Source organism: Mesoplodon mirus (assembly GCF_964341445.2).
Source record: "Mesoplodon mirus genome assembly, chromosome: 15".
Classification (NCBI taxonomy): Eukaryota; Metazoa; Chordata; class Mammalia; order Artiodactyla; family Ziphiidae; genus Mesoplodon; species Mesoplodon mirus.
Window position 1 is genome coordinate 10,809,700 of NC_138991.1, and position 25,194 is coordinate 10,834,893.

Sequence of the window (25,194 nt, forward strand, 5' to 3'; positions counted from 1 at the left end):
GTTGACGTCATTCCGTTTCCGGCGCCTGGCGCAGCTCTGCCATGGCCTCCGGGGAAGCGAGAGGACCGTCTCCTAGGTCTCCGCGGGAGCCAGAGCCGCGCACCCCGCGACAAGACAAGTATTCGGTGCTTTTGCCCACCTACAACGAGCGCGAGAACCTACCGCTCATTGTGTGGCTGCTGGTGAAGAGCTTCTCCGAGAGGTAGCGCGCCCGGCCGCCCTTCTAGAGGAATGAGATGAGCTGGCTTTCCCGGCCTGGGTGTCGGCAGTTGGCTGCGAGAGGCGGCCCCCTGCCTGGCTTCTCTTCCGTCTCCCGCTGGAAGCCTTGGGGAGGAAGGCACCCTACGAGGAAGGAGGCGAATACTTCCCGAGTTCTCTCTGTGTCTCGAGTTCTTATCTCTGCCCTTGGGTTTTGTGACACACTCCTTTATTGTACACTCCCTTATACTCCTCACCCCGCTTTTTTTTTAGAAGGGCTGGCCCCCCTTTTATTTGTTTGTTTTTATTGTTTTATTTTATATTTGGCATGCGCCCGCAGCATGTGGGATCTTAGTTCGCTGACCAGTTCCCTGATCGTACCCATGTCCCCTGCGTTGGGAGCTCAGAATCTTAACCACCGGACCGCCAGGGAAGTCCCTAGCCACCCTTTTAATTACTGCGAGGCCGAAAGCCTGGCTTCACTCCTCCCTCTATCTAGGTGGTCAGGATCTGCGGCAGGAGCCAGGACTCTCAGTGAGGCCGCTCACTCCCGCCCGGGTGCTGAGGGGTTATGTAAGCATGAGGTTTGGGCTCTGTGGGTTAGGGAGCTGCTGCTGGGCTGGACATCCTTTCTGGAGAGGGCAGAAGGGCAGATTCGCTGGTGGATGTTTGATGTGATTGTTAGAAACAGAGGTTTTGGAGTTGAATTTGAAAGAGTTATACAGTTTTTTTTAAACTTCAGAAAATCGTGGTATCAGTACGAAGTAACTTGTACCACCAATGGGATCATGTGTAAATCTTTGAAGATCTTTCCGTATACAAACTTCGCAAATTATTGTGAAAATTGGGTAGTATCACATGGCTGTGTTATAATTTTTCTAACCGGGTCATATCAGTGAACACGGATTATTTCCAGAGTTTTTCTGTTTTTCTTTTTTGACTTTAACTTTACAAATGAGAATAGGGACTTTGTTCACAACGTATTTAACAGCATCGAGAAAAGTGCTTGACACATAAGAAGTGCTCCTTACACATTCTTAACTTTTACTAGTATACCGTGGATAAAGTCTTTGTGGTGTAATTGCTGAGTCGACAGAGATGTGCTTAGATTGATAGTTAATGATAAATTCCTCTCAAAAAAGATTGTACCGGCTTAGGACTTTCCAACATTCATCAGAGAGGGCCCGTTTCCCCACCAACCAACCAGTTTTATTAAACCTACATTGTTGGAAATGTTAATTGGTGAAAGATACTGCTGTTTTGATTATAATTCTTTGAATGAAATAACTATCCTCACATTCACGGCTTTCCAAAGTTTTTTTATCCGTAGCTTTTAACCCTTTTTTCTTCAAGTTATATTTTGATTTCTCAAGCTCTTTCCAGATTAGAGAAATTGTCATGTAGCTGATCTTGTTCCAGCTTGTCTTCTGATTATACAATATGTTTTGCTCTATTCTTTAATTTTTTTATGTAGTGCAGTTTATCTTTCAGTAGTTTCTGGGTGGATATTTTTTTAATCAGAATGAAGTTTAATGACGGAAACAACTATTTTCTTTTCAGGTGGCAGTCAAATTACCTAAAGTTTGCTCAGCTTGATTCCTTTAACTAACCTCACCCTCAGGTGGTGTGGGTGCTTTGAAGTGGAGAGGGCAGTAATTTTGCTTATGAATGACTCCATTTGTTTATGAAGTATATCTTTCAGAACAACAACTAGAATTAACATCTTAAATTATTCTTAAGTGTTTATTGAATTTGTTACAATATTTCTTCTGTTTCATGTTTTGGTTTTTTGGCCGCGAGGCATGTGGGATCCTAGCTCCCTGACCAGGAATGGAACCTGCACCTCCTGCACTGGAAGGCAAAGTCCTAACCAGTGGACCACCAGGGAAGTCCAACATCTTAACTTTTTTTGGCTTTACGAACCAAATTTAATGCACTGTGGGAAACTGAAGTCATCTTATCTACTCTTATAAGATAGGATGAGATAGGATGGGTTTCACTTTCTTCCAAGTTTGCTGGGGCCGACTTTTTTTTTTTAAGCTTTTAACAATAGAATGTGTTTTCTGGTTGATTTCCTCGCATTTGTTTCTTCAAGCAGGACCAGAGGAAGCAGAGTCTTGCGGCGTTTCGGGGGTTTGTCTGTATCTCCTTTTCTTTCCCCTTAAGTTTCCCAATAAAGTTAACAAAAAGAATGTTTTCTTTAAAGGGAGGTGGGGAGAGATGTGATGGTGATCAGAGGTACATCCAAGTATTGTGCTGGCTTGTTTTTAGAATAAAAACTATCACATGAAGTTAATGGGAACAACGAAAAGATGTTAATTTTGAAGCACTGACATCTTTTGTAATTCTATGCTCTTTTGGTTTGGGGTTTTTTTTTTTTTGATAGTGTGCGATAATGGGTATAACTGTTTGAAATAGTGATGTAAAAGATTGTCACCATTCTCAAGTGGGTTTTTTAAGGGTGAAATTAAATCAGATTTATTTATTCATGGATTAAATTAAAAAGAGTAATCACCCAGAGCTACTCAGCTGACTTGATATCTTTAAATGTATTTTTGAAATACTTTATGTAACTAAGACTTGATATTAAAGTTTCACAATTCCATTTCCCAAGTAGGTATAAAATTTTATATGATATCCTATCATACATAACATATATGATCACTATAATTTTTTTAACGAAAGAGTATGTTTTTTGTGAGAATTTTAACATCTCAGGACTGTATAGTAGCATTTTACGGCAACGTACGTAGTTTGGAGGTGACATAGTAAATATTTGACATTTATTTCATTTGATAATTGAAGTTTTCCTCGGTGCTTAACATGGCAATAAATTTCCACTTATACTGGGGAGGAATTAGTGATTTTAAAATCATTTTTTCATTTGAGACTACTGTCTCCAAGCAGTACACATTTAAATTTTTTTATTTTAGTGGCTTCAACTATGAAATTATAATCATAGATGATGGAAGCCCAGATGGAACAAGGGATGTTGCTGAACAGTTGGAGAAGATCTATGGGTCAGACAAAATTGTAAGTCATTTTTTTATCATATTAGTTATGTTTATATTGGGGAAAGATGATGAATGAACAGTGCTTAAATTCAGTCTGTCTAGAAACTGAAAAAATTAAAGAGCAACTTATACACTTGGGGTTTAGATGCATTTTCATTGTGCTTGAGGTTTTACATGTCTTTGATATGTTGAGTCAGTGGTAGGTTCACAGCAAGATAGTGAGCCTTTGGATGAACTCTGTTTTTATGTCTGACTCTGCAAGTCAGTTTCCTTGAAGGGCAGAATTAAAGCATGATACTGAAATGAGAAGGAATATTTATAGAGCTAGGTTGCAGTTAGTAATGTGTGTCTGGATCTTTCTCGCTCCCTTTCTTTAGGTATTCTCATACTTTCAGTAGAGAATCCTGCCTACAGCTAGCTTGTAGCTGGGAAAGGTGACTGATTGTTTTCATGTGAAACATGATTTTTCAGAGAACTTGGCATTTTTATTTTTATCTGTAGAACAGTCTTCTGGAAGTATTTAGATTGACTTTCTGAGTCTTAAACTTTAGATTTTCCCACTGTGCCTTAAAGCCTGTGGTTCTTCTACAGGAGTAACTTAGGCAGATGTAGAGTTCATTTTGTAATAGCTTTGTAATTTTTATTTTTGATTCAGTGTTTTGGCTTTATAAATGCTGGAGCATACTTGTGAGATCACTTCAGCTAATTCTTGGGCCAAAAGCATACATTAAATCCAGATTTAATTAGAGAAAACATTCTAGGCATTGGGTATTTTGTAATTTGTATAGACCAGAATTTCTCAGTCTCAGCACTCCTGACCTTGGGACCTGATAGGTCTTTGCTGTGAGGGACTGTCGTGTATGTTGTAGGATGTTTAGCATCATCCCTGGACTCTACCCACGAGATGCAGCAGCAGCCCCCCTCCTCAGTGTGGCAACCAAAAATACCTCTGGATAACATCAAGTGTTCCTCCCTTTGTGGGCAAAATTGTCCCCTCTTTCCACAGAGAACGATTGGTATAGGAATAAAGAAGTCTCTTGGAATAGCCAGGACATGGAAGCAACCTAAATGTCAATCAACAGAGGAGTGGATAAAGAAGATGTGGTACATATATATACAATGGAATATTACTCGGCCATAAAAAGGAACAAAGAAGTCTCTTGGAGAACCTTTATTGATATTTGCATTTCAAGAAATGACAATTAAGCATCAAAAAGAATAGGCTCAGGCTTCCCTGGTAGCGCAGTGGTTGAGAATCTGCCTGCCAATGCAGGGGACACGGGTTCGAGCCCTGGTCTGGGAAGATCCCACATGCCGCGGAGCAACTAGGCTCATGAGCCACAATTACTGAGCCTGCGTGTCTGGAGCCTGTGCTCCGCAACAAGAGAGGCCGCGATAGTGAGAGGCCCGCGCACCACGATGAAGAGTGGCCCTCACTTGCCGCAACTAGAGAAAAGCCCTCGCGCAGAAACGAAGACGCAACATAGCCATAAATGAATGAATGAATGAATAGGCTCTGGGTCCAGATATTCTTGATTAGTCCCAATAATGAAATAATTTCTGTGCAGTTGGAGGAGACCTTAGTTGGTGAGAAGCGTTTAAAGAAATGTGTTACTCTTATATACATGGTAAATCTATCCTGTACTGGAGGTTCTTTCCGTCTCTCAGACGAGCAATTCACAGAACTAGCACACCTCAGTCCTCTCTGAATGTCTCCAGATGTACAAGTGTACAGAGGAGATAAAAACTGAGATTTTCATCCTTCTAGCAGTGACTTCCGATAATGCTAGGTTCATATTTTTGGCCAACAGTTCCTCAGTTTTTATTAAGTTCTGGGCCAGGGCTACTGATTCATATAACGTATAGAATACTCTCATTATGCACTTCCACTTAATCTGGGAACATCAACCTAACAGTGTTTTGAATATTTTGTCATAGAACCTCAGCCTTGAGGTGTGGTTGATTGATCTTAAGGAATGCCTGATGAATTGATCTCCTCAAATTCTAAAACAACACGGTCTTCAAAGTGTTCCACTTTTTCCATCAATCCAATAAAAGTTAAAATAATGAGGAAAAAATAGCATTTACTATCATGATTTCTGTGTGGTACCAGGGAAATTCCCTATTCATTCATTACTTTATCACTTTTAGGTCATTTAAACTAGAAAATTACATGTGTGCGCGTGCACACACGCCAATAACAAGCTATGCCAGGGAGGGCACTTGCTTGCTTTTTAGGTGACGTACGTATATTTAGTTGGGGGAAAAATTAGGAACCACCTTACAATACCTCAGATAAAATATTCACAGATGCTTTATTAGCCTTTCAAACTGGCTGAAATGAATATTTTAGAAAAAAAGCTAAAGAAAAGAAATATTTAACTCTTGAGGTGAGGAAACAGACTAGAGGTTAAGTGACTTTCTAAGGGTACATAGGTAATTAATAAATGGCAGGAGTGGGACCATAGAAAAATTGGAGGCACATATTCTGAACTGTTAATGATCACAGGGCAGGGAGATACGAGATTTGGAGGGCTTCTATTATGTTTGATGTACATGGCTTGTTTCATCACCCAAGTTGAGATCAGAGAGACTCATCTATATTTTGTCATTATTTATAGTTTAGTATTTTTAAAAATTGTTTTGATAATGAAGTGTAACACACATTCATTACTTTTAAAATGTCAAGCATAACTATAGGATTGAGAGATTTGACTACTTAAAAATATTTGGTTCATCCCCAAATACCAACATATTATCTCTGACAAAGAGATCAGTATCCTAATCAACTGTACAGAAATATTCATAAAAACAAGAACTACAGATGGTCAAAAGTGAAAAAAAAAAGAAAAAATATGAGCCTCACTGATAAGAATTGCAAAATAGGAGAGTACGATTAGCCTTTTCTTAGCTGCAGATTTATTTTTATTCTTTTCCCAGCCCGTTTTCAAGAGTACGGTAAAACAGATCCACTCAAATGGTGTTGATCCTAGTGGAAATGGATACAGTTTTCTGAAGTGTCATGATTTTCTATGATAAAGATTTTTACAAAGTAAGTTTTTTGTCAAATAAATCATAGTGTCGTATGGTATTTTCTAAGCAGTTGTGGTAAGCATTCTTCAGGATATGTGCCCTGTACCCTTACACGCACTTTCTACGAATTCACAGCTTTTTCTGATGACGACTGAGTGAGGTGAGCTCTGTGTGCCCATTGCTGCCCTGGGGTCACACAGCAAATTAGCAAGGGGGTTCCATAGTCATCTACTAAGCCATCCTGCCATATGTAAGAAAAAGCAATCATATTGATGTAAGGAGGGAAAAAAAGGAGAGGGGTGGAATTAGGGGTCTGAAAGTAAAGCACAGGAGATGAAACAATTTGAACTTTTTATTACATAAGAAATAAACAAGTATATTGTCAAATGTAAATATTACCAGTAAAACTGAATTGGCCTCTGATGAGCATTTCTTGATCTGCATCCCAGTCCCTTCTCCAGGGGGAGACCCCAGTCCACATTTTGGTATATGTTACCCCACATCTTTTTGTGCACATGTGTGTGTGTGTGTGTGTGTGTCTACATCTATAGAACAAGGTAATGTGGTTTTATATGTGTGCTTTTGTTTTTGAACATAAATGCAGTCTTTCTGTGTCATTCTGTTACTCTTTTTTTTTTTTTTTTTTTTGCGCGGTACACGGGCCTCTCCCTGTTGTGGTCTCTCCCGTTGCAGAGCATGGGATCCGGACGCGCAGGCTCAGTGGTCATGGCTCACGGGCCCAGCCGCTCTGCGGCATGTGGGATCTTCCCGGACCGGGGCACGAACTCATGTCCCCTGCATCGGCAGGCGGACTCTCAACCACTGCGCCACCAGGGAAGCCCTCTGTTACTCTTTAATTATACCTTGGTCGTTTTTTGTCACCAGATTACCTCATTTTTTTAACTGCTCCATGATACCCTATCTATGTAACGTGGTTTGTATTTTATGTAAACTTTTGAACGTTCTGAAAATTATAAATAACAAAATTATCCTTTGTTTGAAAAAAAGAAAGTTTTTTTAGCTAAAACATAGGGTTATAGGAAATCTAAGATGAACTTTAAAGGATTTGCTTTTTCAGGGCAAATACCAGATGAGGTCAGTATTTTGTCAGTAACAGTCAAGCACAAAATCAAATAAAACTTGACATGTCTGGTTTGATTTTGTTCAGTGAATAGTAATTATTATAGATGATTGAATGTCTAGTTCTCCTCTATGTAAAAACTCATGGGGGATATGGGGAGTGGGAAGGGTAAGCTGTGACAAAGCGAAAGAGAGGCACGGACATATATACACTACCAAACGTAAGGTAGATAGATAGTGGGAAGCAGCCGCAGAGCACAGGGAGATCAGCTCGGTGCTCTGTGACCGCCTGGAGGGGTGGGATGGGGAGGGTGGGAGGGAGGGAGATGCATGAGGGAAGGGATGTGGGAACAGATGTATATGTATGACTGATTCACTTTGTTATAAAGCAGAAACTAATAAAAAAAAATGGGGTAGGAATGTATTTTATTATCTTTGTCCCTCCCCTAGACCTATAGCAGCTGTGTGTAGTTTTTTTAAAAAAGAGAAAATCTATCCTGCTTAAATTAAACTGCAAATACTTTGGAGATTGCAGTCTGAGGCAACCTGCTTACCCACTGGCAAGTGCCGGGGGGCGGGGGAGGGGGGAGGATAAGAAATGCCCAGTAGTTAGTCTACTTGAGCCCCCTACCTCAGAAACTTAGGGTCAAAACCTTGGCATTCTACTTTTCCAGAAATTTAGAGAAAAAAGGAAATAACAACTAAGTCAGTGTTTATATATGAAGCAAGAAGTGTAAAAAGATTAATTGACAAACTGTAAGGAGAAAGAATTTAATCTTAGGAATATAACCTGAAATCATGTCATTGGACCAATAGAGAATAAGATGAGGTCATCCAAGCATAGAGTCAAGATAAGTGGATGGAGTATCAACATTTAAAATCACAAAGGGAATTGAGAAAACAAGCATGGCTATCAAATATTCCAAAAAGGTATAGAATAAGTGAGTTAAATACTCAGTTTTCCTAGGAAGGAATCAATAGATATTGCTTAAAATGATAAATCAAGTAATAGACATAAAAAAAGTTTTTTTGGTGGATAGCTCTGGGGTGCAGCGGGGGGCGGAGTTTAAGATTTGGTCTGTGGGGTTTGGGTGAAAGAATGTTACTTTTCCTTGAAAGCTATTAAATTATTTGATTTGTTACTAAATGCTTTTTTTACTTTGGCAAAAAATGTTAAGCATATTCTGCTTTAAGGTCTAATAAATGCGGCTGTATTTCTGTTTAAATGAGTGAGCACTTATTAAAAAAGTTTTTATTAGTCAGATTTTCGATTAATTGTGTTAAAATGCCATTTCTTATTCTTACAGCTTCTAAGACCGCGAGAGCAAAAGTTGGGACTAGGTAAGTAGAACCTCTCACCCCTCATGCCTGCTCCTTGCCTTGGTAAGACTATCCAGTATGTATTTCCCCAGTTTGGAACAGGGCCAAAATACAGTGACCTCCTGTGATGGTTTTTAATGATCTTAATGATATTCAGATGGTTTAACTTGAATTGTCCGTATGAGGCAAAGCCCACTTAGGAAAACAGAAACCACTGTAATTCTTTCAATATAGGGAATTTAATACAGAGAATCTGGTTACACAGGTGAAGGAATTGCTGAGAAGCCAAATGGAACAGTGGGGCTACTCAGAGATTAGTAGCAGCTGGAGCTCACTACCGCTCCTGGGCTGGAGCACCAATGGAGGAGATGGTGTTTTTAGAGCTGGGAACCGGGCTGCCCAGAGGAGCTAGAAGGGTGGAGTCAGGGATGCTTGGCAGAAGCGGGGGCCGTGGATGGAATCTGGTCCGTGCCGGGAGGCAGAGGAAAGGGGAGGGCGCTTGGACTTCTCCCCTTCTCCTTGAGTGCTTCCTTCTTCCTGTGCCTCCCAAAGCTGCTTGGAAACCAGTGGACAAGAAAACAAAGTACCCTGCAATATAGAACAGAGAAGGGATCTAAGGGCAAACATTTAGACCAGCACACTCCCTTAGCTGTAAGTCTTTTGAACAGTTCTTGAAGTTACAAGTTTTTAAAAGGTGTTTAGTTTTTAAAAAGGAAGCTTTTCCAGCTTTAAAATGTAAGGGGTTATAGAAAAGCTGAGATGAGGTCAGTCATTCTGAGATGAAAATCTTGAATGCCTTTATTTCTATTGTTGTTCACAGCTGCTTTATGTTGAAAAGTGGTATAATTTTACTGAAAAATTGGGGGAGCATGGAGGAAGCACAGTTCTTGAAAACTGAGTATCTGCTGTCCTGAAGACCCTCAGTTTCATGGCATGATCAAATGTTCTGAATATCTGAATCCAGAAGGTTCTTTGGGATTGAAATAATCTTGAAACTGCCATGAAAGCCACCAAGAATTACTAACCCGTCAGTGGAAATCCAAAAAGCTGTGGATAGTCACGTTTTTTAAAAATTAATTAATTAATCTGGTTGGCTCTTAGTTGCAGCAGGCGGGCTCCTTAGTTGTGGCTCGCCAGCTCTTTAGTTGCGGTTTGCAGGCTCCTTCGTTGCGGCATGCGTGTGGTATCTAGTTCTCTGACCAGGGATCGTACCCGGGCCCCCTGTGTTGGGAGCGTGGAGTCTTAACCACTGCGCCATCAGGGAAGTCCCTGGATAGTCACTTCTTAACAAAAGAAGTCAGAAGAGTTCTGCCTTTCTAATAAGATACTGTGGTGATTTGGGGCTAGAGAATGCAGGAATTCCCACATCGTGTTCCTGACCAGTCACCCTTACCTGCCAAGTCCCCGAGGAATTTTTAGGCATGAGGGTGGCTAAGTAATTACTAGTTGCACCTTTGGCCCCAGGTACAGGGCTCTAGTGTACCAGGCTTACGGTGTAGAAGACACTCACTGCGTAGCTTTTGTGGGACAGGGGTGATGGGCTGAGCAGAAGCAGAGACTGGTTAGGTAGGGATCCAGGCATCAGAAGATGGTGCCCGGGACTAAAGTGAAATTGGAGACGAAAGAATGAAATTGAGAGGTTTTTTTTTTTTTTTTTAAGGGCTTCAAATGCTTGGTCTTTTTATTTATTTATTTATCTATCTATCTATCTATCTATCTTTCTGTTTATTTATTTATTTATGGCTGTGTTGGGTCTTCATTTCTGTGCAAGGGCTTTCTCTAGTTGTGGCAAGCAGGGGCCACTCTTCATCGCGGTGCGTGGGCCTCTCACTATCGCGGCCTCTCTTGTTGCGGAGCACAGGCTCCAGACGCGCAGGCTCAGTAGTTGTGGCTCACGGGCCTAGTTGCTCCGCGGCACATGGGATCTTCCCAGACCAGGGCTCGAACCCGTGTCCCCTGCATTAGCAGGCATATTCTCAACCACTGCGCCACCAGGGAAGCCCGAGAGATGTTTTTGATGGAGAGTAATAAATAGGACTTTAGAGGACTAATGTATGCTTTTCAGAGGTGCTTAGCAGTTTCTTCCCTGTTCAGATGTATACCTAAGCATTTCTGGTGATTTCCTTTAATGGATATAAATATTTTCATTTTTAGGAACTGCATATATTCATGGGGTGAAACATGCCACAGGAAACTACATAATCATTATGGATGCTGATCTCTCACACCACGTGAGTAGTATGTTTCTTTAGAGGCTATTTATGACAGTCTTAGCCTGTTTTACTGACCTACTCTTTATTCTTTCTAAATTTCAGCCAAAATTTATTCCTGAATTCATTAGGTAGGTATTTCTAATATTTGAAAGAATTATTCAAATCATTTATCTTATTGATTTTGTACTTTTCATTTTTCATTCATTAAAAATACTCATGCTGGGCTTCCCTGGTGGCGCAGTGGTTGCGAGTCCGCCTGCCGATGCAGGGGACACATGTTCGTGCCCCGGTCTGGGAAGATCCCACATGCCGCGGAGCGGCTGGGCCCGTGAGCCATGGCCGCTGAGCCTGCGCGTCCGGAGCCTGTGCTCCGCAACGGGAGAGGCCACAACAGTGAGAGGCCCGCGTACCGCAAAAAAAAAAAAATACTCATGCTATTCTAAGTTTGCTATCAAAAATGAAACCAAGGTATAGTTTTGAGACATGTGAATATTTAGTTATGTGACTAAATGATATATTTTAGGAGCCCTGATAGGAGTAATCAACAGATAATTCCTTTATTACCTAATTCTTACAGACTACAGAAAAATATGAAAAGCAACTTCCCTGTTAAATGGAATTAAGCCCTGCATCATAAGGGTGAAACCCTATGAATAGCTGCGGTTTATTCCAGGAATGCTAAAATCAGGAATCGGTCAAAAAAATTCATTTATCACATTAACAAAGAAAGCAGCATGACTGGGGACTTCCCTGTTGGTCCAGTGGCTAAGACCCCGCACTCCCAATGCAGGGGGCCCAGGTTGGATCCCTGGTCAGGGAACTAGATCCCACATGCATGCCGCAACTTAGCGTTTGCATGCCACAACTAAGGAGCCTGTGTGCTGCAACTAGGACCTGGCACAGCCAAATAAATAAATATTTTTAAAAAAGAAAAGCGTGATTAAGTCTATAGCTGCTAAAGCGTATTTGGTAAAATTCACTAGCCATTTCTAATTAAAATTTTAATGTAGAAATAGAAGGAAACCACTTAAACATACTGAAGACAACCTGGTCCTAACACAAAGGTCTTACTTTTTGTTTTTGTTTTTTTTGCCCTCACTGCACAGCTTGCAGGATCTTAGTTCCCCTACCAAGGATTTAGTCCAGGCCCTCAGCAGAATCCTAACCACTGGACCACCAAGGAATTTCCCCACAAAGGTCTTATTAAATGGTGAAATGTTGAGTCATTTCCAATAAACTCATCAATGATTATAGGCGTACCACCTATCATAAAACATGGAGATTTTAAGTAATGTTGTAACATAAGAATTTAGTATATACTGGTAAAGGATACAAAATTACATTTATTTGCAGGTAATGTAACTATATTTTTAGAAAACCCAAGAGACCATGACACCTCTCAGAATAAGAATTTGGAAGCTGTTCTGAATGTAAGCTAAATACACAAAAACAGAATCAGATCATGTCACTCACCTACTTAGAACACTTCCAGGAGTTCCTGTGAACACATGGGGAAAAATCCACACTCCTTTACTTGCCCCTCAAACCACTCGTGATGTGGCCCCTGCCTTGCATTCTGAACTCATCTTGTGCCCCTCCCCCTTGCCTGAAGTGCTCTTTCCCTGCTCCTTAATGGCCAACTACTTCTCCTTGTTTGATCTCTGCATGAAAGTCACCTCAGAAATACCTTCTCTGCTTAGATCACCAATACACAAAAGCTCCTTTGACCTGATAAGGCAGTAGAACCAGTGGAGTAGAAAATGGGTGAAAGATACAAGCAGGCCATGTGTAGAAGAAATCCAAATGGCTAATAAACCTAAGAGAAGATATTCACCCTGGGATGTAGTCAGGGAAATGCAATTAAAATAACCGTGTGTTACTATTAGTTTTTCAAAATTAAAGACATAATAGAACAATACATCCAGCACCAATAAGATGATAGAAAATGAACATGGATATTGCTGGAGGAAGTATGAGTTACTACAGCCTTTTTGGAAAGTAATTTCTGGTGATATCTGTTAGAATTAAAAATACTCATAAGCTTTGCTTTAGCAATTCTGTTGAAAGCTCAACAGCTTTTTCTAATTGCCAGCTAATTTATTTTTTTTCTGCAGGAAGCAAAAGGAGGGTAATTTTGACATTGTCTCTGGAACTCGCTACAAAGGAAATGGAGGTGTATATGGCTGGGATTTGAAAAGGAAAATAATCAGGTATATATGTATGTGCTCATGATTTCTCTATTTCTTTAGTGTAACTACTAGAAATATGTTTTTAACAGGTATTTGGATTAAATTACCATGCTGCCTTGGAGTTTGTGGGATCAGATTGTAACTTCCAGAAAGTATTCCCAGATAGCTTCTTACGCACAGTTTTTCCTGTGTTAGAGTATTTAATTTTGGATGTTTTTCACTTGGGAAAAATCTGCATAAACCTTTGAACCTTTTGTAGAAATGGTCTAATTCAGCACAGTTTGTTCTTCCGGACCTCCAGCTTTGATTTAAGTGAACTATTCATCTATATTTTTGGACTAAATATGTAATTTTTTCCATATGTATTTTTCAATAATTTAAGACACTTCATGATTTCAGCGTTTACTAAGCAGCATAAAGTAGTGAGGCTTTGGAGGCAGACCTAGGTTAACATCCTGATTGTGTCTTTTAATTACTTGTGTCCCCTTGCATATTTTACCTTTTCTAGGCTTTACTTTCCTCATGATAAGATGGAAATGAAACAGACTGTTTCAGTTTTCTATTACCGTGTAACAAACCATCCCCAAACTGAGTGACTTACAGCAACAATTTATTATTTCTCACAATTCTTTCGTTTGGCTACTGGTTCCTCTGCTGACTTCACCTGGGCTCACTCATGCAGTTTCCTTCAGCTGGAGGCTCCAAGATGGCCTCATTCATATGTTTGGCAGTTGGTACTGGTTGTTGGCTGGGCCATCTCAGTTCTCCTGCATGTGGCCACTTACCTGGGAAGCTAGATCAGCTTCTTTACATGGCATCCTAAGGGCAGCACCCAAAAGTACCAAGGCTGCAACTGCAAGGACTCTTGAGTCCTAAGCTCTGGGGCTAACACCAAATTAATTTTTGGTCAAAGCAAGCCCATAATCAAGGGATGGGGAAATAGAATCCACCTCTTGATGGGAAGACCCGCAAAGAATTTTTGACCATATTTAATCTATGGCACCTAGGTTGTTGGGAAGATGTTTCTATCTCTAAAGGATCTATATAGCTTATTGCTTTTTGTGTAACAACATAACTTTATATAAATTCTTACTGATAGTATTTTTTATCACCCACTTCATTCCTATTGAAGGTTCTTAGGTTAATGTCACTTTTGCCTCTTAACTGTTAAACCTTGGGCAAGTATTTCAAACATGTAAGAGCCTCAGTCTTCAGTGAAATGAAGGGGTCGGATAAATCAGTGGTTTTCAATCCTGCTGAGCACTGAAGTCATGTAGGGGGAAAATTATACACAACTGCTCCCTGTTTGTCCTCCCTTTCTTGTGCACACACATACTGCAGACCATTTGAATGGATCTCCAGAGGTGGTGCAAGAGCATCAGTATTTTTCACAGGCTCCCAGATGATTCTGTGGTGCAGCCAAGGTTGAGAGCAACAAATCAGTGATCTCTCAGGCCTCTCTGAATTTGGTCATTAAAGCTATTATTTAAAATCAGGGAGTCCCGGTCAGAGACAATTTACAACGTTTAGTTGGATCATTGAGCTGTATCTGTCATTAGTTGTTAATGTCTGCACTGACTTTATAGTATAAACTCCTGAGAAAGAGTCTGTATCACTTGCTCAAGGTCTCATCTGTATGGTCCAGAACCAGAATTTGAACCCAAGTCTGTCTGACTCTTGCTGCATTTTAATTAAAAGACCCCAATTTTAAAATGCATTACCTTAAATAGATGTACAAATATATACATACACACATGCACACATACACATAAATACATACACACTCACATTCCTTTGATTACACCCATTTTGGTGGGTAAACTATGTCCTGGAATTTTTTTGTAGCTATTAGAAGCAAACTGAACGGTAAAATGTTTCTGTTAGCCATTATGCCAGCTATATCCCTAACCATGTTATTTATATGAAATAGACACTCCTGGGACTTCACTGGCCGTCTAGTGGTCAAGACTCTGCGCTTCCAATGCAGGGGGCTTGGGTTTAATCCCTGGTCAGGGAACTAAGATCCCACATGCTGTGTGGCACGGGGACTGAAGGGAGGGAAAGGAGAAGAAGGAAGGGGGGAAGGAGAAGGAAGGAAGGAAGAAAGAAACACTCCTAAGGAGTGCCTTGATGGTTACCCTGGCTTTGGGGAGAAACTGTTTTCTCCAGGCTGATTCCCCTGCTGCCCTCCGCACCCCCGCCAAAAAAAAAAGAACCCACTTTTTTTCTGAATCTGAACACTCTAAAATAATCTGAGCCCACAAACTATAGCTGCAGTACCAAAGTCATTTTTTCCAAGTGTACTTCACATCTTTTTGAAATGTTAATAATGGCTATTAGTCAGTAATAGATTATAGTTGATTGATACCTAGTTGTGTTTGAAGCACAGATCCTAAAGTCATTGTTATGGACTGAATATTTCTGCTAGAATTCATGTGTTAAAGTACCTTATGCAGGGAGTGTTGGTATTTGGAAGTGGGGTTTTGAGGTAATGAGGTTTAGATGAGGTCCTGAGTGTGGGGCACTTTCGGTGGGATTAGTGCCCTTTCAAGAAGAAACCAAGAAAGCTTGGCCTTTCTCCTCCTACCCCCACCCTCAGCCCCTCTGCCTCCCTCCATTTGAGCACACAGCAAGAACGTACCATGTGTAGGCTACCAGGAACCAAGTCTACAGCACCTTGATCTTGCTCTTTTCAGCCTCCAGAACTGTGAGAATTGAATATCTGTTGTTTAAGCCACCCAGTCTATGGTATTTTGTTATAGAAGCCCAAGCAGACTAAGAAAGTCTCAGAACGGAACTTTTGGTCAATTTCCAGAGATTGCCAAAAACCAAAACCCTCTCCCACCTGCACACCTTTAAAAAAAAAAAAGCCATTTTAATGCAAACTGACCTATTACCCAGTTGGAAACTGCCATCACTTGGCGATATGAATCTGAAAAAGAAACTCCAGATCCCTGATAGATCACTTTTGCTGTCTTGACAGATGTTTGTAATTCTAAATCATGACTGTTGGCAAATATGCGAGTTGAGTTAAAAAATCTATTACCATTCTCACCTAGAGTTTGGAAGAATGAGTGTTTTATGGTCACTTCTACATGTCACATTCCAAGAATAAAAATCCCTATTTTCTGAAAAAGGAGAACTACCAGATCTCCTTTCAGTGATTTCTGTTTGTTCCATAGAATTAACACTTTTGTGAAATAGTGTTGCATTTATGAAATTAGTGTAGCATTTTTAGCACTCTACACTTGGGTGTATTTCTTTTGTTTAGAAATTGTACTTTATAAAGAAAATCTTTTATTTGGCAGCCGTGGGGCAAATTTTATAACTCAGATCTTGCTGAGACCAGGAGCGTCTGATCTAACAGGAAGTTTCAGGTACAGTGAAAACCTGTGATTGTGTGTTTTCTACTATTTACAATTTCTTGCCTAAATTTCTTCCTTTATAATGACTTAAAGAAATACTTTTCGTTTCTATCCCATTTTTGTTCTGGAACGCTAAAAAAGACAGACTGAAGTTGCTTAGAAGCTGCTGATGAAGCCTAAGCATCTTAAGGGAAAATATTGTACTTTTTAAAGAGTATGGACGACAGGTTAGTGTGCTTGTTAACATCAGTGTCACTGCTCAGCCCTTGAGGGGCCTGAGGTGACCATGGACTGCTCATTCAGGACATTACTGAGATGGGCTTCAAAAACAGTGCCTCTTCCGGTAATTTTCTGCAGTTTATAGCATTGTCCACAGAAAAGTTTTAAAATCTTTAATATTTATATATAGCTTTTTCAGTTTCCTTATTCTCCATGTGTTTTTTTTTTTTTTTTTTTTTTTTTTTTTTTTTTTTGCTGTACGCGGGCCTCTCACTGCTGTGGCCTCTCCCGTTGCGGAGCACAGGCTCCGGACACACAGGCTCCGCGGCCATGGCTCGCGGGCCCAGCCGCTCCACGGCATGTGGGATCTTCCGGGATCGGGGCACGAACCCGTGTCCCCTGCATCGGCAGGCGGACTCTCAACCACTGCGCCACCAGGGAAGCCCTCTCCATGTGTTTTATAAAAAAAAATTCTTGTTTAAATGGAGCAAAGCCTCCTGCTAGGTCCTTGGGGTTTTTTAATTTTTGTTTGTTTCTGGGGGGTGTGTATTATCTCTGAAACTATAAAATTTCTGTTCATCTGCTTTAAGGCCGCGACCCATGCATTGGTTAGTACTTTGATGTTACTTGGTATTTGCTCCTCTCCATTAAATAATGTGGATTCTTCCGTACTTCATTGGAGCGACACACACACACAAACCAGGAGCTGGCTGGTGAGGGTTCACTAGTACCACCGGGTGCCACTGCACGTCTGTGGGACGGCAGTTCAGGGACAGCAAGACAAGTCACAGGTGGAGAGAGGCGCCATCGCAAGTGAGAGGTCAGACGGTGAAAATGAGACCTCTCCGGAAGTAAAATGTAGCTCGTCTCGAAAGCACAATTCGCTGCATAAAAGACAGATAGGGGGCTTCCCTGGGGGCGCAGCGGTTGAGAGTCCGCCTGCCGATGCAGGGGACGCGGGTTCGTGCCCCGGTCCGGGAGGATCCCACATGCCGCGGAGCGGCTGGGCCCGTGAGCCATGGCCGCTGAGCCTGCGCGTCCGGAGCCTGTGCTCCGCAACGGGAGAGGCCACAGCAGTGAGAGGTCCGCATACGGGGAAAAAAAAAGATAGATAGGGACCCCATAAATACATCCCTTCAGTTCCACACTTCGAGGCAAATGAATAATGTGTTATAAAGATCTCTGATTTCCAGAGGAAAAAAGAAGATTGTAATTTAAAAAAAAAAGATACTGTGGTGGAGGAGACAGGGGTGGCAATGAAGAGAAATAAATCTGACAAAGTGACTCTTACAGGGAAAGAATTCGTAGCCTAATCCTAGTTTTAAAGGTACTGCTGAAACCTTATTCCATTATCCCACCATCATAGTTCTTCCCATAATCCCAGACCTCCCTCCCCTACTTAACATCACTTGACATATATCTTTAGTTTCTACTGCTAAAATCCCCAAACATGAAAAGGTTCCTGAAACACAGTAGGTTCCTCAATAAACATTTGTTATTGAATGAATATTACTACCATCAGAATCTCCTTTCTTCACATTTATTCCAGACTTATTCTTTTGAGTTCTGATGGAGACTGTATGGGTAAAGGAGTGCATACCACTAATCCCCCTCAGGTTCCTCTCAGGACTGTGCTTTAGTCTTATAGCCACCTAAAAGCTTGGAAAACCAAAAGGTGGGGTAACCTGAAAGGAAGCCTGAGAAAATATGTGAGTTCCAGCTATAAAACCCTCTGGCGTTATAGCTCCAGGTGGCTTTAACTACCAAGGGAACAAAGTTACTCCCTCACCTAGCTTTCTCAAAAACACAAACAGCAAGAAGAAAGAGGTAGAAACTGCTGCCTTTCTACTCACTGAGGCTCAGGGGTTGCTTTTGTTTTTTAACCTCGGTGACTGAAAATGGGGAGTGACTGAAAATGGGGAGCTCCTGAAGAACGTGACTGAGTTCACCCATAGGACTTCCCAGCTCCTGTCTTTCTTTGTAAATCTGATGAGCTTTGCCTTTGGCCTGCAGTCCATCTAAAGTTAGGCTGTGCATTCGCCCAGTTTAAGTGTCTTAACTGTGACCTCAGTTGCTGATATCTGATTCCCACCAGGACTGCCTCATCCTGTGATCCCTACTTCCTGTCTTAACCTAGCTTAACCAAGCTCATCCTAGAGGGACTTAGTTTATCTCAGGAATTTATTTAGATCTCAGGAAATAGGAACTTCATAGACATTTATGAGGAAATGCCTGTTAACTACTTCTTTCTTGTTACCTAGTTTATATTGTTGCTTCATCATCTGTCAACTCTGTTGTTCCAGTAGTTGAAACAGTTTCTCCCCTTTCAGCTTTAAAAATAAATTTTAAGAAAAATTTAAAAACTACAAACGATGGGGGGGTTCTGCTCCACATGATTCACTTTATCACCATATTTTTATAATTTCTGATAGTGTGATAGGAAGATAATTCTCTAAAAGATGCTAAGAATTCATTTTCAAAATCGTCCCAAATTATTTACCAAATATTTTTATGGCCTTTCCAGTTCAGGACAAATGTATCATAATCATCAACTGTGAGAACTTTTCTATATACAAATGGCTGGTGAAAGTTTAAGGTTTTATAAATACCAGTGAACTTTTTGAAAGGTCAGGATACATGTAGGCATGTATATTTATCCAGGTGTTCATATACATTTTAATTTCTTACAGGTTATACCGAAAAGAAGTTTTACAGAAATTAATAGAAAAATGTGTTTCTAAAGGCTACGTCTTCCAGATGGAGATGATTGTTCGGGCGAGACAGCTGAATTATACTGTTGGCGAGGTATGGTGAATAGTGTGTTATACTCCTCATAAAGAAACAATAGGGTTACTTTTTATCATAAAAATGTTAATTTTCATAAACTACTAAAAAATGTGGAAGGCTTCCAGGTGTCCATGCAAAAGGGTGAAAATTCACAGTTCTTTAAAATTAATATATTTGACTTACCAAGATCTAAAGCATAACAGAAGGCAGCGTTCCCTTTTAAATAAATGAAAGTTACCGGTATCTTCTCCCTCCTTTCCCTTTCTTCTGACCACTCAGCATTATGGGATAAGTCTGCTGCTTTTCCCCTTGTCTCAGCCATCAGCCACCCTACTTAAAAATGCGTGGTGAATCCCTTTTGCCCGTTGCAAAGGGCAGGAATTGGGGGAGCAGAGGGGATTTGTAACATTTACAGCCAGCTAGTAAGTTCTTAGGGAAGACCCTCCTCGGTTAACAATAGTATTCTTATTCAGAGCAAGAAACTAGCTAACTAGAATGTTACTACTGTTGGGGAAGTTATAAGATTTTTAACTTAGTGCTAAAACAGTGACAGCTAAATTTGATGGACTACTGAAAAAAAGTAGGTGAAAGGCCATTTTACTTCGGGCATACAATTTTTCTTGGAAGCTTGAGTAAACCAACTTAGTATTCAGGATCAATGCTTTTCAAAAGAGTTGTAGCTTTGGCTGGATGACCTAATTTTAGATAGTAAAATGCATGTTTAATTTTGAAGACTTGGAGGTGCACACAGTTACTGTAAGAATCCCGTAATTCTGATTTACCTTGAAGGACTTGCTATCAGCGGACTAATCTTGTTTCTGTTGTATGAGTAATTGTTGTATGCCTGCTATGCTTCCTTTCTAATATTTTTGAAGACTCACTTAACTTATATTTTTTTAACTAGGTTCCAATATCATTTGTGGATCGTGTTTATGGTGAATCCAAGTTGGGAGGAAATGAAATAGTCTCTTTCTTGAAAGGACTATTGACTCTCTTTGCTACTACATAAAAGAAAGTTATTCATTTATACTTAATCATGTTCATTTCAATTTAAACATAAAAGAAGCCTGGTTGCTGATTTTTATAAAATGTACTCTTAGAACATAAATCATAAGGTAAGGTAAATTTCATGCAAATCTTTTTTCCTGAGAAACTCCATTTTATATGTCAAATTAAATTAGAAAAATGAGCAGTGTTCTCAATTTTCATTTACATTTTGCTGTACTAAGACCTATAAATAAATGTATATGAAATTTTTGCATAAAAATAATGCTTTCATTAGTGTATGCAAATGCAGGATTTCTTACATGGGGAAGATTTTGAAATATTCTTTATAAAAACTATTCGTAGCTCTGGATTCATACCTAATACATGTCAGAAGAGGATTGCTAATTCATGAAATACACATATGATACATGGCTGTTTCTATATGAACTAAAAAAGAAATACACACCTCTGCCCCCACCCCCTTTTTTTTTTTTTTTTTGGCTGTGCTGCACAGCTTGTGGGATCCTAGTTCCCCAACTAGGGGTTGAACCTGGGCCCCCAGCAGTGAAAGCGCCAAGTCCTAACCACTGGACCACCAGGGAATTGCCAGCTGTAGTAATTTTTAAACAACTGTTTTTTTCCTCAAAATATTTTTCATGTTATTTCAGGACCCTTAACAAAGCATACATCTTTAGTAATATGACTAAATCCCCTATAGCTCTTCTGTTGAGAAAACTGTTCTGCCAGTTGAAATGTTCAGTAAAGCCCTCACAAATATTCTATTTACCCACCTTAAGTGGGTATTGCAAAAAAGATTAATTTCCAAGTATAGCATAGCTTTTAGATCACACAGTGTCTTTTAAAATTTTGAGTAAGGCATACTTTGAGCAAATAAGCTTAAGATTAAATTGACTTTCCTTTGCAAGTAAAAGGAAGGGGCGTCTCTAAGTCATTTAATAAGCATATTCAGTGAACGGTATTCCTACTACTGCATTTTCCTGGCTTAATTTGGCTGCTAAAGAAACTTAAAGTCTGATTTTTCCATTTGCATTTCTAACAGATCCTACCAAAAATGAATACCAGAGTATAAAACTTTTGGTGTCGTTTTGAACATTACCTATTCCCATAGTTGAATCCATAGAACACATTCCAATTAGGGCCTCTACTATTCTGTTTCCCTTTTACGCAGAGCTGAACAGCTGGCCCACCATGGACCCCTGTTCCTTGGGGAAGTGACTTCTCTCATCACTAATAACAACTAGAAAATTTATTACCACTGATGTAAAATACTTTTTTTGAGTGTTTAGATTCTTTCTCGTCTGAACCCAAAGTTAAATTTTCATTGTCAACTCTGTGGAGTAGAGATTAAATAACCACCTCAGAGCCCACTATAAAATAGTCTTCTCAGACCTCACTAGGGTAGGTACCTTTTGTCTTTGTTTAGTCTTTTGGTTCTTATTCCCACAATCATTACAACACTGTCATTATTTACAGTAAATTATTTGAGCAGTGAAAACTTTCACCATTTGGAAGTTATTTAGAAAAGAATCTGGACTATTTAGATGCATTTTTGTAGTAAATCTGGTGACTTAAACACTGTAAAATCTTTTTAAACATTTACATGTGAATCCAGCATCCCTTTTTACTTTGTAAATGGGGCCAAGGATGAAATCCAGATGTTCTCCCTTTGTATTGGTATTATCTCTGTATGAAATCTAAGTATATCTAAGGAAAACTAAATTTAAAATTATTTTGCTTATTTCATATTAGTTCTTGCCTGTCTTCTGCAACATGGAATTAGCTTCTTCATCTTTCTTTCTCTAAATTGAATGTTTTGGGTCCCTTCCTCCTTTTTACAACTTTTTTCAGCTGTTTTCCCTTGAAATACTGATTTGGCTTTTAAAGATATAGTTTATCACAATTTCAGAAATTAACGGAATACTGTGTTGGATGAAACAGCTTGTTAAACCTGCTAACTGAAGCCTTAGACATTGAGCTATATGTAACCACAATTTGTTCTGTTTTCAGTAAAGTCAGATTCTTTGTGGATGTTAAATATGGTTTGAAACTATTTTAGCATGATTTTTAGAGAAACAGCAAAAGATAAGTGTAAGATGTACAGAGCACATCTTAACAGGTTTGGTTAATCCTTCACAATTGACATTTATTACTTCTAAGTACGTCTAGCCAGTGATAGACACTCATATGCACTCAACTATAAAAGGTGGGTTCAAGAATGTTGAGAAGACAATGTGTTGGTTGGGGTTGACCTAAATTTACAAAGGCCCACGTTGTGTCCTGTGCTGTCCAAATTGTGGGAGCACTAAAAGGCTTGGGACTACAGCCTATGTGGTTTTTAAGGATCTTGTGGAGGCCCACTGGCAACATCATTTCTCATCCTCGGGCTTCACTAGCCCAGTGGCCTCAAACGATAGGGATCCCACTTGTTTCCTTCAGGCCAAAGAGAAGAGTCCATCACTGATTCGGAAGAATGTCCAGTCCCAGGGCAACAGCCGGCCTTCTGTAAAACGCAGGCCTGTCCACTGAATAGTGCACCCCACCCGCAAGGGGCCAAGCATCCATGGGGTTGGGTCTCATCTCAAGTCGGTGTGTGAAGCACGACGCCCTCACACCTCATTTAAAGAAGGAGGTGTCGGGCATGACCGGCCAGGTGTGTCTGCCCTAACGGCTGCTGCCCAGCCCGAGAGCGCGGGCTTCCCAGCACGTGGAGCCGCGGGGCTGCGTGCACGCCCCCTCCCACCAGATGTAGTCCAGGCCCAGCTGGGCCCGCGCAAGGATCTCCAGCGCGGCCACCTGACTGAGTGCAGCGCGTGCTGCGGCCCTCTGCTTGTGCCTCCGCCGCCGGCGCTGTGGCCAGAGGAAGGCGCCCGCCGTGCACACGGGCCATGGAGGCGCACTGCGGCCATTATCCGCGGCGCCTCCTAGTGGGTCAATGGCAAATCCTCTTGGTTCTCGCGAGAGCTCCCCCTCAGTGGGGATTATATAATGTCCCTTAGGTGGGGGTGGGGGTGCTGATGCCACCCTCCCTCAGAAAAAGTTAGGAGCAAACACAGGTGGGAGTAAGAGTTGTCTATGGGGGGGAAAGGGTACTGTCCCCCACTGCCCCCCTTAGTTAGCTGGACAATGAGTCCTCTTATGCTAATGAGGTACTTACGTCACTTCCGCTCTTTCTCGGCCGCCATTTTGGCTAGGGCAGGTTCGGGGACTCGCTCCGAGGCGCTTGTATTGTCTGCTGAGGGGAGACGCGGGATCAGCCCCCCCCTCCCCCGCCCGTTGCTGCCGCCGCCTCCGCCGGCCCGGTCTCCCCTCCGCCGCCCGCCGGGATCCATGAACTGAACTCCCGCCCCCCCGGCCGCCGCCATCTTGTGCCCCCTCCCCCTCCCGCGGGCAGCGCTAAGGGGGATTTTGGCGTCTCCTCAGACACAGCTCCCTCTCTCGGTCCCCGCTGCTGAGGAGTGAGAGGAGCGCGGCCGTCGCCGCCCGCCTGCCCGCGCCGGTGAAGCCGCCTCTCCCACACCCTCCGTCTCCTCCCTCCGCCCCTCCTTTGTCTGCACCGCTCGACGACGCTGCCGCCGCCGCCCGCGCGGGGACTGGAGGGAGCCGCTCGCGCCGCCGCCGCCGCCCGCCGCTCTGCTGCGCCCGCCGCGCCCCCCGGCAGCAGCCGCGGCCGCGGCGCGAGCCGGACCCCGCCGAGGCCGCCGAGCCAGAGCGCGACGAGGCCCCGGGCGCGCCCTCGCCGCCGCCAGCGCCGTGCCGCCGCCATCCGCCCGCCGCCGCCGCCCGGACCCCGAGCACGCCGGCCCCGCGCGCGCCTCGAGGCCGAGTCAAGGTAAGCCCGGCGGCCGCCGCGCGCGGACCCACGGCCGGCCCCGCGGGCCCATTATTGTTGAGACCGCCAGCCCTCCGGCCGCACACGCTCCTTTGCATACTCCGGTGCTGACGGAGCGCCCGCCCCGGCGCGGACCGCTACCCGGGCTCTTGCTCCGCGGTCCGGGCGCCTCCTCCTGCAGCCCGACCCCCCTTCCCCGCCCCGTGAGCCCGCGGAGGCCAGCAGCCGCCCTGGCCGCCGGAGCTTTTGCGGCTAGTGGCATCTCCCTCCACCCCGCCCCCAGCAAGAATCGAGCTTCTCCCATCCCTGGAACTAATTCCTTCCTCCCGCCCCCCGCCCAAAATGAGCCCCCCACGCACACCCCCAATCCCTGGGACGAACCTTCTGCCAGGTCTACCCACCTTTAGTCGGGGGAGGGGGGGAATAGATTGGGGGGCGGGGAGCATGCATGGCACGGAGTGAAAGTCTTTGCCTCCCCTGTGCAATCCTTCCTCCCCAACAAGCCAGCTCCCCTCCTATCCTGACCACGGAGTCCTCCACCACCCCCTTTTCTCAATCGCAGCTGCCTGGTCAGCACGACCTCTTGCGAGCATTCTGAGCCCCAACTTTGCAGTAAGATGGTAAAAAATGGAAATCCAGAAAGCTGCGAAAGATTTTTTTCTTTTTTCTTTTTGTGTGTGTGTGTGCAATGAATGGGGAGTAGTTCTTTGAGCACCCTTTTATTCACCTCTTCTTTCCTCTGGGCTGCCTGCCTGCCTTCCCCTCCCCCCAAACCTGGATGCCTGTCTGCTGGAAAAGGCGCGATTGCTTCTCTTCCTCTTCTGCCCAAGACCAGGCGCTAAGGTCTAATAGTCTTTTCAGCCACACACATACCCACACTGAGTCCTCTTGATGTTCTTGCCTTCCCAATTCCTCTGGACAGTTCTTGCCATAACCCCA

General features: G+C 42.4%; 2 protein-coding genes and 1 long non-coding RNA gene across 4 annotated transcripts in view; 2 read left to right on the plus strand and 1 right to left on the minus strand.

The window, feature by feature from the left end:
• DPM1 (dolichyl-phosphate mannosyltransferase subunit 1, catalytic) lies at positions 1–23,048 on the plus strand. Its single transcript, XM_082645549.1, has 9 exons — positions 1–202; positions 3,132–3,231; positions 8,633–8,666; positions 10,800–10,876; positions 10,961–10,986; positions 12,973–13,068; positions 16,356–16,424; positions 19,322–19,436; positions 20,323–23,048. Exons 1-9 carry the CDS (start codon positions 42–44, stop codon positions 20,425–20,427), a joined length of 783 nt encoding a protein of 260 aa, XP_082501675.1. The 5' UTR covers positions 1–41; the 3' UTR covers positions 20,428–23,048.
• LOC309817338 lies at positions 8,694–24,499 on the minus strand. Of its 2 annotated transcripts, none has more exons than XR_014296111.1 (3): positions 24,356–24,499; positions 23,581–23,658; positions 8,694–9,233 (listed from the first exon to the last, which is right to left on the minus strand). It is a non-coding gene; the product is annotated as an uncharacterized lncRNA (long non-coding RNA). The 2 variants fall into 2 exon arrangements; XR_014296112.1 differs by having other exon boundaries at positions 23,581–23,655; positions 24,356–24,495.
• The window catches only part of ADNP (activity dependent neuroprotector homeobox), a 30,637-nt gene continuing 29,606 nt past the window's right edge, over positions 24,164–25,194 (plus strand). Inside the window, exon 1 of the mRNA XM_082645547.1 lies at positions 24,164–24,255. The gene's annotated coding sequence lies outside the window, so the exon portion shown is untranslated. The remainder of the gene's footprint in view (positions 24,256–25,194) is intronic.